At 34.7% G+C, this 11,773-nt stretch overlaps 1 protein-coding gene and 1 long non-coding RNA gene across 2 annotated transcripts; one reads left to right on the forward strand and one right to left on the reverse strand.

Annotated features, from left to right (window-relative positions):
- Positions 1–660: 660 nt before the first annotated feature.
- On the forward strand, positions 661–10,255 carry LOC131024162 (glycine-rich protein 5-like). The gene is made up of 4 exons (XM_057953664.1): positions 661–670; positions 1,497–1,562; positions 2,154–2,220; positions 9,326–10,255. The coding sequence occupies exon 4, from the start codon at positions 9,347–9,349 to the stop codon at positions 9,944–9,946; it is 600 nt and encodes a 199-aa protein (XP_057809647.1). The 5' UTR covers positions 661–670; positions 1,497–1,562; positions 2,154–2,220; positions 9,326–9,346; the 3' UTR covers positions 9,947–10,255.
- On the reverse strand, positions 4,547–5,145 carry LOC131024163 (uncharacterized). Its single transcript, XR_009101676.1, has 2 exons — positions 5,012–5,145; positions 4,547–4,752 (listed from the first exon to the last, which is right to left on the reverse strand). It is a non-coding gene; the product is annotated as an uncharacterized LOC131024163 (long non-coding RNA).
- Positions 10,256–11,773: the final 1,518 nt, after the last annotated feature.

Consider the following 11,773-nt stretch of genomic DNA (forward strand, 5'->3'; position numbering starts at 1 on the left):
TTAATATAAGGGTTAATAGCCAGAAAATACACGAACTTTCATCGGAATTGCATATTGCACACGACCTTCAAAAATAGCCCCATAATACACCACCTTTTAATTTAGTCGCAAATTGCATCACGATTGGGTACTTCAAAGGTGCAATTTGCGACTAAATTAAAAGGTGGTGTATTATGGGGCTATTTTTGAAGGTCATGTGCAATATACAATTCCGATGAAAGTTCGTGTATTTTCTGGCTATTAACCCTTAATATAATATAAAGATAATTAACAAGTTTACTCATTCAATTAGGATTTATAATTATTTTTTTATATTTATTTGAATTAATAATAAATAATTTGAATTAATTAATTCAAAGTTAGGGTATATAATTTTTTAAATTTTAATTTTTAATAATAAATATTAATTAGAGTTCATAATATAATAATAATTTTTATTTTTATAAAAATAATTATACAATAAAAGAGATTATGAGTAGTCCCTCCTTCTGTGTTTTCGTTATTTTTTCTTCTTCGCGCGTGTTTGTCTCTCTCCACGTTCCCTCGTGTCTCTCTTCTCCACCGACCGATGTCAAAGTCTCTCTTCACCGCCGGCTGAAACAGACTCTCTCTCTCCTCCTTAGTGTTTCATCCGGGAATTTTTTACTCCGGTGAGTTACAGGCGGCGGAGGTGAGGCCGTGAGGGGAGATTTTAGCGTTTCTCATTGATCTTTTCTTCGTTTTTTTTAAAAATAATTATATTTCAGCTAAATTATTTAAAAATCAAATACTCTCTAGCTCTTTAGCTGCAATCGATTCTCTCTAGTCATCGTTGTTGTTTTGGCGTTTATCAGTCCTTGTTTTACTGTATCTCCCTGAAAATGTTAACTCGTGACTGACTTTGAATGTGTATGTGTTATTCATGTTTCGTGTTATTATTAATTTAACTCTTGTTTGATCTGGACTTGTTTTGATGCTTTTTAGATTGTGTTCATAGAGGTTACCTCAGACAAAAGAACAAAGGAATGCTATCGAACTTTGTCCCAAATTCAATTTTGGACCTTTAAGGTTATGCATGTGGAGGTTTATGCTTGAGCCGGATTTGGTTTGTTGGCGCCTTTGTCTTGAGAGAATAATCTTGATAATGACGAAGGAGCAGTTCTCAATTGTGATAAGAGTGATTAAGACAGCCACTTTATAAGTTTGAGTAAAAGGAAGAGTAAAATATTCAGAGTTATTAAGTTTAATGCATATTATCAGTAGGATTAGAGAAACTCAGTGGTACTGGCATATAATGATATTTTTGGCTTATATTCGTTGCTTTTATGGGTCCTCTAGTCAACATGGAAGATGATAACCGAATCGAATCATTGACCTCTAATTCAATAGTAAAGGTTGCAGAAATGGCATTTGAGTTATGATGGATCTGTAATTTACCTTATATTTAATGAGACTTTGTATTATCTTGTCAGTTGTCCCTCCTATTATAATGTTTCACTTCCTTTGTTCTTTCACAGGCTTCAGAAAAATGATGCTTTAAAGTTCCGTGTAAGCAAAGTCAGTGAAGTTAGTGAAACTGAAAGGTATAGGAAGTGTTGGCAAATGAGTTAAATTCCATTTCTCCCCACTGAAATTAACTTCAAAAGACTGTGGATGAAACCCAATTGAATTGAATATAGAAAGACATTTAAGAGAGGAACAGTTTGAAAAATAAAATAAGTAACTTCTAAAAAATGCTGAAACAATCTTCATTTTTCTGCATCAAAATGTATTGCTGATGCTTCTGCTAAGACCTGAATGTGTTTAACAACTGAGGAACTCATTCAAAGGCTATTTTTCTACTTGAACTCCTTTGGAGTACGTCAAGGCCATAGTGTTTTTTGTATTATCTTTTATTCCAAGTTCTAGGTTGTGAAGATTGTACATTATCTTTTAAGAATGTGATCTTGATTCTAATAAAGCAAAATAAGGTGGTGGCTCAGGACGCAATTCCGCGTACTATCTTTAGGCGGAACTCTTGAATTTTCCATATAAACTTAAATCAAATTGTGCGTTTCCAGTTGTTAGTTTATATAGTTCATGATCAGATGAAGTTATTATATCATGTCATGCCTTGATCTGCTGTTTGCTCTGTTCTGCATGCTAGATGTGCTCACATCTCAACTTAATTTCAGGAGCAAGCAGCTGAGATTTCTGATACTGAGATATAAGGGGGATGGACTTGAAGCTCGATGGAGAAAGGTACGCCATTGTCATGTGCAATAAACCAACAGTCTAATGGGATAGTCTCTTACATTATTTTCCCCCAGTATGCTTTGACAGTTCCATTTTTCTGTCTCTCTGTCTGTTTTCTCATGCATACGTTTTTAACCTTATGCTCATGACCTGATGGTGAATGAGTGTTTTAACCCACGGTAATTGAATTACTTCTGATTCTGATGTATTTTAAAACATGGATTATTTATCTTCTCATCATTTTAATTCAGAGCCTAAAATTATATGATTAGTTGAACTTAGAGCCAACAGTATTAGGGATCTGGATAACCCTAAACACTCTGTTCTTGATACGAATAACTTCCAATTTTTAAACTAGAATAAGTATACTAGTACTTTTCAAATGGGTAAATATCAATTTATGTCAAAATGTTTCCGACATTTTAGTTAACAGCCCAACGTAAGCATATTGTTATTTTAGTCCCCAACATTTCAAAAAAATTCTATTAATGTCCTTCTGGTGGGATTCCGACGTTCTGTATACGTGGCTAATCGGAGAGCCACATCTGACTGCCACATAGATTAAACAATAGAGCCTGGAAATGGACAGACAGCGTCATTCCTCGGCAGCGCCACCTCTTAGGACGTTGATCAATGGCGGAGTCATACCTGAAAGTTTAATGTGGCAGTGTCTGTTCATCACCAAATTTACACCTGAAAAGGTACCAAATGCCACAACACCAAAGCCTAATGTTTTCTACCTTCAAAGGGCTTTCCAACAATAGGCGGCCCATTGTCATCCGAATCCCGGTCACCAATGTGGCCGGGATCGTGCCTGAAAGTTTACTAAGCTGTACTGTGGTAGTGTCTGTTCATCGCCAAAATTACACCTGAAAAGATGACCAAACACCGTGAAACTAAAGCCTAATGTATTCTACATTCAAAGGGCTTTACAACAGTAGGCAGCCTGTTGTCATCTAATCATCCTTGTGGTTAGGGTCGCACCTGAAAGTCGGCGCATCTGCACTGACACGAAGAACAGTCGTTTTTGTTTTTCTCAGTCGAAAGTCTCCTTCATCACTCAACCAAAATCGTTAAGTAATACTTAAAAATCTTCATCTTGTCAAGGCCTAAAAAGCCATCAATCACACGGCTTTCTTTCTCAAACGGCTGGAATCCCTTGGGAATAAGACACTGTTTGGCATGCCTACCCATGGCGTGAGCTTAACTTCATATCCGAAATAGTCTGTCGTTAGCTGCTTTTAACCTTCGACTCAACCATCCAAATATTCCTTAATGAGTGTTTTCCCTTACAGTTGAAAGGCGGAGCCAGAGGGCGAGGTTGGGGATGAGGGTGGAGAAGCCCTCTTAAAGAGAAACGATGACGTCCTGGCCATTTTACTTTTATGTTTATTCATTTATTATTATCTGTGTGGTAGTCAAATGTGACTCTCCGGTTAGCCACATATACAAATGAACTTCAGAATCCTACTGGAAGAACAATAATAGAATGTTACTAAAACGTCGGTTGGAGATTAACATAACAATATGCATAGATTGGGATGTTAACTAAAAGATCGCAAAATTGTTGGGACATAAATTAATATTTACCCTTTTCAAATTTACGTCCTTCATGCATTGCTATAAAAAAGACTTAAGAGGGTGTTTGGCTAAGCTTATTTTAAAGAGCTTGAGCTTATAAGATGTTTCAAGAGCTTATAATTTTTAAGAGCTTATAAGTTGTCAAAGTATTTGGATAATTGAGCATATAAGCTAGAGAGAGAATGTTTTGCTAGAGAGAGAAAATATTTTTTTAGAGAGAGAAAATCGAAAAGAAATGAACTTAAATGATTAATGATAAAAATAATAAATTATAGTTAAAAAATATTTGTAAAATGATTGTTGCATATGAGATTATAAAAAAATAAGTTGGGGTAGAAGAACTTATTTTTTGAGGAGCTTATAAGCTCTTGGAGCTTATTTTTGGAGCTTATAAGCTGTTTAGGAGCTTATTTTGCCAAACACTTTGAAGGAGCTTATAAGCTCCTAAACAGATTATAAGCTATTTTGAGGAGTTTATAAGCTCAGCCAAACACCCTCTTAAACTAAAGTTACAAGAGTGAGGTCTACACCATAAAAAAGAATGCATTTCTATAAAAAAGAATCTATCTTAAGTTACACCAGTGAGGTTACACCAAAAAAAAGGAAGGAAGAATAAAGGCAAAAACTTGAGTGCATCCGAATGCATGGTGTATCCATCTTAATTAAAACCAATTAGGATTTGCTAATCATAATCAGAATTTATTAGGGTGGATGTACCGTGCTTATGGATGCACAAGAGTTTGCCTACAAAAGAAGGGTGAGGTCAAATCGTCAACAATCGATACCCTAGTAACTCCAACTCAAAATAGTAAAAATATAAAATAAAAGGTCTAGTTATATATTTTTCGCCCTGCTATTGCTTCCATTGATGTCATTTTCACCTTCTGATATTTCTTCCACCAAACACTTCTTCTCCTCCTTTATACCTAACTTGACTTTGCAAGCTATGTAACTCTTCTTTGAAAAATAAATAAGTAGTGTCATGACTCATATAAATCGATATGTACTCATAAAAAAAAAGTAATATAAATACTAAATTAAGCTGAACATATCAATATACATAAACAATCATGGAGTGATAAGTTCCCTCTACAAATCATACATGGCAATTCTATATAATTAGCAAGTCTATCTATCTAATTTAGAAAAAACAAGTTCCAATAGATATAAATAACGCTACCAGGGGCATAAAACGAGAAAGAATGTCGATACTTACATTGCTAGTGTTAGTAGGAATTTGAGAGGGATGACATTTGTACTCTATCATCTTCCAGTCAGTTTTATTTCCATGGACATCGTGGAAGAAGAGCTTGGTCGCAAATCCAATGACTTCATTGGAGTGATGAATGGGCACACCGTCTTGGTAAACTTTCCAATAGCCATTGGGTGTAGTTCGAATTTGGCTTTCTTCTGCTGAGTCTTTCCTTGAATCCAATGTGAAAAAGAATGCCTCATTTTCCTTTACATACTTTAATTGATCTGAAGAATAAAAGTAATTGAGTTTCAATTTTAATAGATGCAGGAGATATTCATATGTATCATATGTGTATTGATGTGAAGAGGAATAAGTTATTTTTTATGTACTAGGTGTAACTACTAGTCCTATATTAGTTGGTTTTCTTTTGTAGTTTGATGTGACAAGTTGAAGGATATGTAGCTTTGGAAGGTTGTTATGTTGTTCTTTTTAAAGAGCACAACAAAATATTCATTGAGTGGAATCAATAGCTACAATATAAAGCAACCAACTTGGAAAATTTCTATCCCATCGTCCCTTAGAATGCAGAGCAGCTTGAGACTCATTGAAGATATTAGTATTGACACATTACTCTAAACTTATTACTTGCTAGTGCAAGTATCTCATCTCTTGCTAGTAAAGATTGAATAACTAGTAACATCTCCATGATCCATCTACTCATGCTGGAACTTCTCAGTTGCTAGTAAAAATAAAATTAAGTGATCATAATTATGACAAATCAAAAATAAAAGTATCTTCTATCTTATTAGTAACTATAGAATCAGTGATCATACTTGATTTTTAGGATTAGATGACAAAAATTCAAACTTGAAAGGTGGTATCTTTCCTCCGTTAGATTCATGAACTTAATTTGAATAACAGTAGTACAAGAACAAATTATTAGATAACAAATCGAAAAATCAAACTTGAAAAGTGATGCTTGAATTTCGATTTGAATAACAATAACACATTGCACCAGATTGAGCAAAGCATTGGACCAAACACTTGATACCCGTATCAAAAAACATCAAAACTAGTCACTTAGACAAACCTTAAAACCATGAAAAGACAAGTTCAAAAGCTGAAGCAAATTTGAGAAACAGCAAATCAGAAGCATGCATGTTAAAGCTGTCCCAACTTACTGAAAGGAAATTGGTGAGGCTCAAACCGGTAGACATCATCAAGATCCATAATGTAGTCTGATGGAAGCTCTTCGCCCCACAGTTTCGGAATCAAATAAAATTTTACCAGTTCAGCACCCGTCGGGTCGAATCTGTACCCGAATGGCAAATGCAACCTCTTCTTGTGGTTGCTCCATGAAACTCTTGAAGTTTTTGGATCCATGCTTGCAAGATTTTACGGCAAAACTAGTGATAAGAAGAAGGAAAAGAATAATAATGAAGGAAAAAGAGGAGACGGATGTTTGCTTTTGTTTGGAGATTGCTGCAAAATCGTCAGGTATATATATTCACACACAGAAGTAGCAACATGGTTTATTTAGATTTCGGTAACTGAATCAATCTGATTAGAATTCAAGATTTTAACAGACTTTTAAATTCTTTATCATATAGACATCTGTCTAGGGTTATATTCACACACGAAGTAGCAACTTGGTTTTTTTTTGTTTTTTACTTTTTCAGTATAATTAGATTTTGGCAATTGAATCAATCTGATTAGAATTCGAGGTTTTGACAGACTTTTTAATTCTTTATCATGTAGGGCATTTGTCTAAGGTTCAAATTCTATCGCTCTCCATCCTCCAAGTAAAAAACAAATCATATAGGATATCTGATAGGTAAGTTTATCCCAAGGTATTTTTAGGTAAATATCGATTATAGTTGGCTTATAGTAAAAATTTAATTTTCTATAAAATCTACAAACGTATAAAGTAACTAGTACGTTCATCCGTGCGATGTACGTCGAATATTGAAATTAAACGACATGGTTAAATAAATAAATAAAGTCAAAATATATACAAATGTAAAATATGTTTTAAAAATAACATAAAATAATCCACATCAATTACTTAATAAATTAAACCTTGAATTTGAAAACATATATTTTCAACTTTATATAAAGTATTTAAACAAATTTAAAGTCTTAATAATTCATAATCAACGACATCTGGGTCTTCTTTGTACAATCGTATCTCTTCATCTTTTTGCGCATCTATATTACAAGAAAACAAAAAAGATCTAAATATTAATTGCTTAATAAAAAAAATCATAAGTGAAAAATAAGTTTGTTAAATAATACATACATATATTAGTAGCACAATGAGTGATTCTAATTTTAATTTTCTATTTTAATATTTTTAATATATAATTAATTAAAAATGGGCGTGCCAAAAAGCTCAAAGATCCTGGGCTTTTTAGCCCCAAAGCCTAGTTAGCCCGACGGGCCTACTTGACGGATGGGTTTTTAGCCTCGGGATTTTTTGGGCCTCTAATTTATCGAGCCCATCAGACGGGCCAATTTTGACGGCTCTAAGTATTACACGGGAATGTTGGTTAGTAAATAATGATCATAAATGAAATACTGCATATTATTTATCATATTACTTAATTAATAAAGTTGATAACTATATTCATTAAATCATACAATTAATATACACTATATATAAGTAGGCATGAATATGTCGGTCTATTAAACTGATCAAAAAGGCATTAATGGAAACCAACTTCTTTTTTGAGAAGAATGGAAACCAACTTTAATTTGATTAGTTTCAAAGTTATAAACTTTCTTAACGATTAACTACCACTACTTATTAAACAATATGAGGTTTTTTTGAAGCTAGGGTTAGCAATGGTAGAGTAGCTAGCCTAACATATTTCCGCTCGTAATTATAAGCACGAACAAATTATTATTGATCAAACTAGTATTACTCCGTGCGATGCACAGTGATATTTATTTAATTAAAATAGTAAAAAAAAATTAGTATATTTTAGAATATTATAGTATGTGAATATAGTAGCATGAAAATGAAGATGAAACCATCTTATAGTTGGTGATAACAAAAAAATTATATTTTAAAATATTATATTTAGAATGAAGATAGTAGTCTTAAAATAAAAATGAAATCATGTTATAATTGGAGGCATATCAAATGAATGACAAAGAACTTGACAAAACCTTTTTATCTAATGATGATTATTATCTATTTAAAATTTCCACCAAAATATCTAGATATTTTTCTTTCAAATTTTTTATTGGTCTTGAAAGGGTTTTTGGAACTTTTAATTACTTTTTATTGAGTTTCATTTTACAACATATTTTTTTGAGGCGTTAATTGGTTGTAAATCCAAAAATTATTAGTGAATTTTGATATATTTTTTTAGCTATATAAAGTTGTAGTATAAATACATAAACATTAGCTCATTTCAGAATTTGCCCTAAATTTTAATTTCGTCTAAATCAAAACATGCATGAAAAAATTTAAGATGATATAATATATACACATTATATTAAAGGGTTAATATGCAAAAACACCCCTAACGTTACCACCCCAATTACACTTAAGCCCTTAACATAACATTGATAGCAACTAACACCCCAAAGTTCATTAAGTACTACAATTAAACCCATAAACAAAATTTCTTTCACAAAATTAAGAAATTCATTTTTTTAAAATTTATATAATATATAAAAGGGGAGTTTTTTCCCTCTATTTTTTCTCTTTCTTCTCCCATCAATTTTTTTCATATAAATAAATATTTTCATACACAGACAAAAATAAAAGAATTGTAAAATTTTAACAAAGAGAAAGAAAATAGAATATTTTAAAATTTTAGGAACTTATTTGTTTTAAATTTATTTTTAATAATTTTTATACCATATTAAATATTTTGTTACAAACTTAAACATAAGATGCTTATTAAATATTTCTTCATAAATTAAATTTGATATTATTTAAAAAAGTATTAAAATTGTAGAAGAAAAAAGAGATGAAAAATAATGAAAAAATTGATGGGAGAAGAGAGAGAAAAAATGGTAGAGGGAGAAAACTCCTCTTTTATATATTATATAGATTGGTTCATGAACATAAATAATAGCCAGGGACGGTTATCGGTCCAAAATTTAATTTCTCAAAGTCAAAATCCCAATTGCACGAGAACTCATGAATATAATGCAGAAAGTAATTTTGCCAGTTGTGTGGATTTATTTGAAATGTCTATAGTTGGGAGACAGTTGGAGAAGGTAATGCAGATGACTATGTGAATATGTGGTTATGAGATAATTTGATTGGCTATAAATACGCAAACAACCAATCATGTTTTGCATGCATGTGTTGATCAGGGTTTGCTGGTTTGTGATAATATGGGTTCGTTTTCTCGTTGTGTTGTTGGTTTAGTGTTGGTGGTTTTGATTGTTGGTGACGTGGCGTTTGCTGATGATGAGAATAATGAGAAGTTCTTGCATAAGAAGCATTTTCCGCGTAAGACTTTTCCGGGGAAAGGTTTAGGGCATAAGAAAGGGTATAAGCATAAGATTGGTGGCGGCAACGGAGGAGGTGGTTTAGGAGGTGGTGCTGGCGGCGGAGTAGGTGGTCTAGGTGGTGGGGGCAGCTTAGGAGGTGGCGGAGTAGGTGGAGGCAGTGGTCTTGGTGGTGGAGGTGGCCTAGGAGGCGGGGGAGGTGTTGGTGGTGGAGGGGGAGTCGGAGGTGGTGCAGGTGGAGGACTAGGAGGAGGTGCAGGTGGTGGTGGAGGTTTTGGCGGAGGAGGGGGTGGTGGTTTTGGTGGTGGAGTTGGAGGAGGGTATGGAGTGGGTGGAGGTTTTGGTGGTGGAGGTGGATTAGGAGGAGGTGGTGGAGGTGGCTTTGGAGGAGGAGGAGGTGGTGGTTTTGGTGGTGGTGCCGGTGCCGGTGCTGGTGCCGGCTTTGGTGGCGGTGGGGGCTTTGGAGGTGGCGGTGGCCATTAGACTAGTCCTCCATTTCGAATTAGTACTACTGTACTACTACTGGCTAGTATTATTATTTATGTTGTTAAATAAAAGATCAAATAATTTGTTGTTAAAAGTATTGTGATAGCCATTCTCAAAAAAGTATTGTGATATTCTTTATCTGATTATTACCGTACTAGTTTCATGTTGGGCCTATCTAGTTAATGAAATAGGTTTACGTAACATAGAGCGTGTATGGAATATTGTTGTATGAGATATATATGTATCGATTAAAACCTATCTTCATATGTTGATGAATAAAATTATGTATAATGTATGTCTGTTTCATCTTGAATCCAAGTTCATCTTTTATTCTTTTAAATGCATGTTATGTTTCATTTTTGCATCACACTAACCCACACACTATATAGGATGTGTAGTTCAAATAAGTCCTGGTCCTAATAATACACTATAAATTTAAATATTATGAATTTGCTATAAAAAAAATACAATTTAAAAAAAAGATGATTTTCATCACCTATAATATTCAAATGTTGAACCATGAATTTTATTTATCAAAGTGATAAATTCATCGTAAATCTCTTCATGATTTAGATGTTGAAATAATTCTTTTTTTGTATGATATATATCTTGACTCCTTTGAATCACCATTTGGATATATAAAAGCCAAGTGCAGCTAAGTTTGGCCATTTTCCCGCCAATTTAGTATCTCATTTTGTCCAATGTGCTAGCATAAAATGTCCAATGTGTAATCTATTATCTTTACATAAAAAAAAAGGGTTAAGTACCAATTTAGCCCCTAACGTAGAGGCCCCTGTAGCCAATACAACCCTATGCGCAGGGGTGTCTCAACTAAACCTCTAAGGTCCATGTTTTGCGTCAAGTAAATCCCTCCGTCTAACGGAGAGTTAACTCCGTCAAAAAATTTAAATTTTTTTTTATTTTTTTTATTTTGTGGGGCCCACCATTAAGGGCAAAACATGTTCCCCCTCTCGGTCTCCCTCCTGCTGCCGCCTCCAGACGGCAGCGCCGCCACCGGAGCCGGCGACCCTGCCTCCTCTCCCTTCCCCCTTCTTCCTATCTCCCTTCTTCCCTCATCTCTCGCCCCCTTCGACCTCTCTCCCTCTCTCTCGTTCTCCCACCATTAAGAAAATCTTCCCCACTTACTTGAGATGAGATTACTCCCCACCCCTCTATCATAGTTTCTTCCGCTTATACTCTCAATTCAGTTCTTCATAATTCAATCCCTACAGATACAGAATCATAGTCAAATCCATCACCGAAACCCATTGTCACTGCATAAGGACAATTTGAAGAAACCACAATCTATTTTCAGATAGATATCATAACAAAATCATGTCACAGATGATAGACATATGGACTTTTACATCGATCGATCACTTGGAACAAAGACGGAAGAATGAAATAAAAACTTACAAGTTTAATCTTGATACAGGGATGTTTGGGCTGTGTTCGACCGGTCCATGGAGGAGGAAGGGGGCAGCGGTTTCGGTCGTGATACGAAGAGGAAGAATCGCAGGTGGTAGTGGGGGTGAGTCGGCTTGCCGGAATTTAGAGCGAAGAGATATTAGGGATTGAGAAATTGGGGATTTCCTGTGGCATCAGAAGGAGAGAGAGGCGAGATGGGGAGAACGAAGAGGGGAAGAGTGAGGCGCGGCGGCTTGCCGGAATTTAGACCGAAGAGATATTAGGGATTGAGAAATTGGGGATTTCCTGTGGAATCAGAAGGAGAGAGAGGCGAGATGGGGAGAACGAAGAGGGGAAGAGTGAGGCGCCGCGGCGACGCTGCTGTTGTCGCCGACGATTGGTGAGAGGCAGTGGCGG

Source organism: Salvia miltiorrhiza, chromosome 5 (genome assembly GCF_028751815.1).
Source record: "Salvia miltiorrhiza cultivar Shanhuang (shh) chromosome 5, IMPLAD_Smil_shh, whole genome shotgun sequence".
In the NCBI taxonomy this organism is placed as follows: Eukaryota; Viridiplantae; Streptophyta; class Magnoliopsida; order Lamiales; family Lamiaceae; genus Salvia; species Salvia miltiorrhiza.

Coding starts and splice junctions, on each gene's coding strand:
- LOC131024162 (XM_057953664.1), top strand. CDS start 9,347: ATGGGTTCGTTTTCTCGTTGTGTTGTTGGTTTAGTGTTGGTGGTTTTG.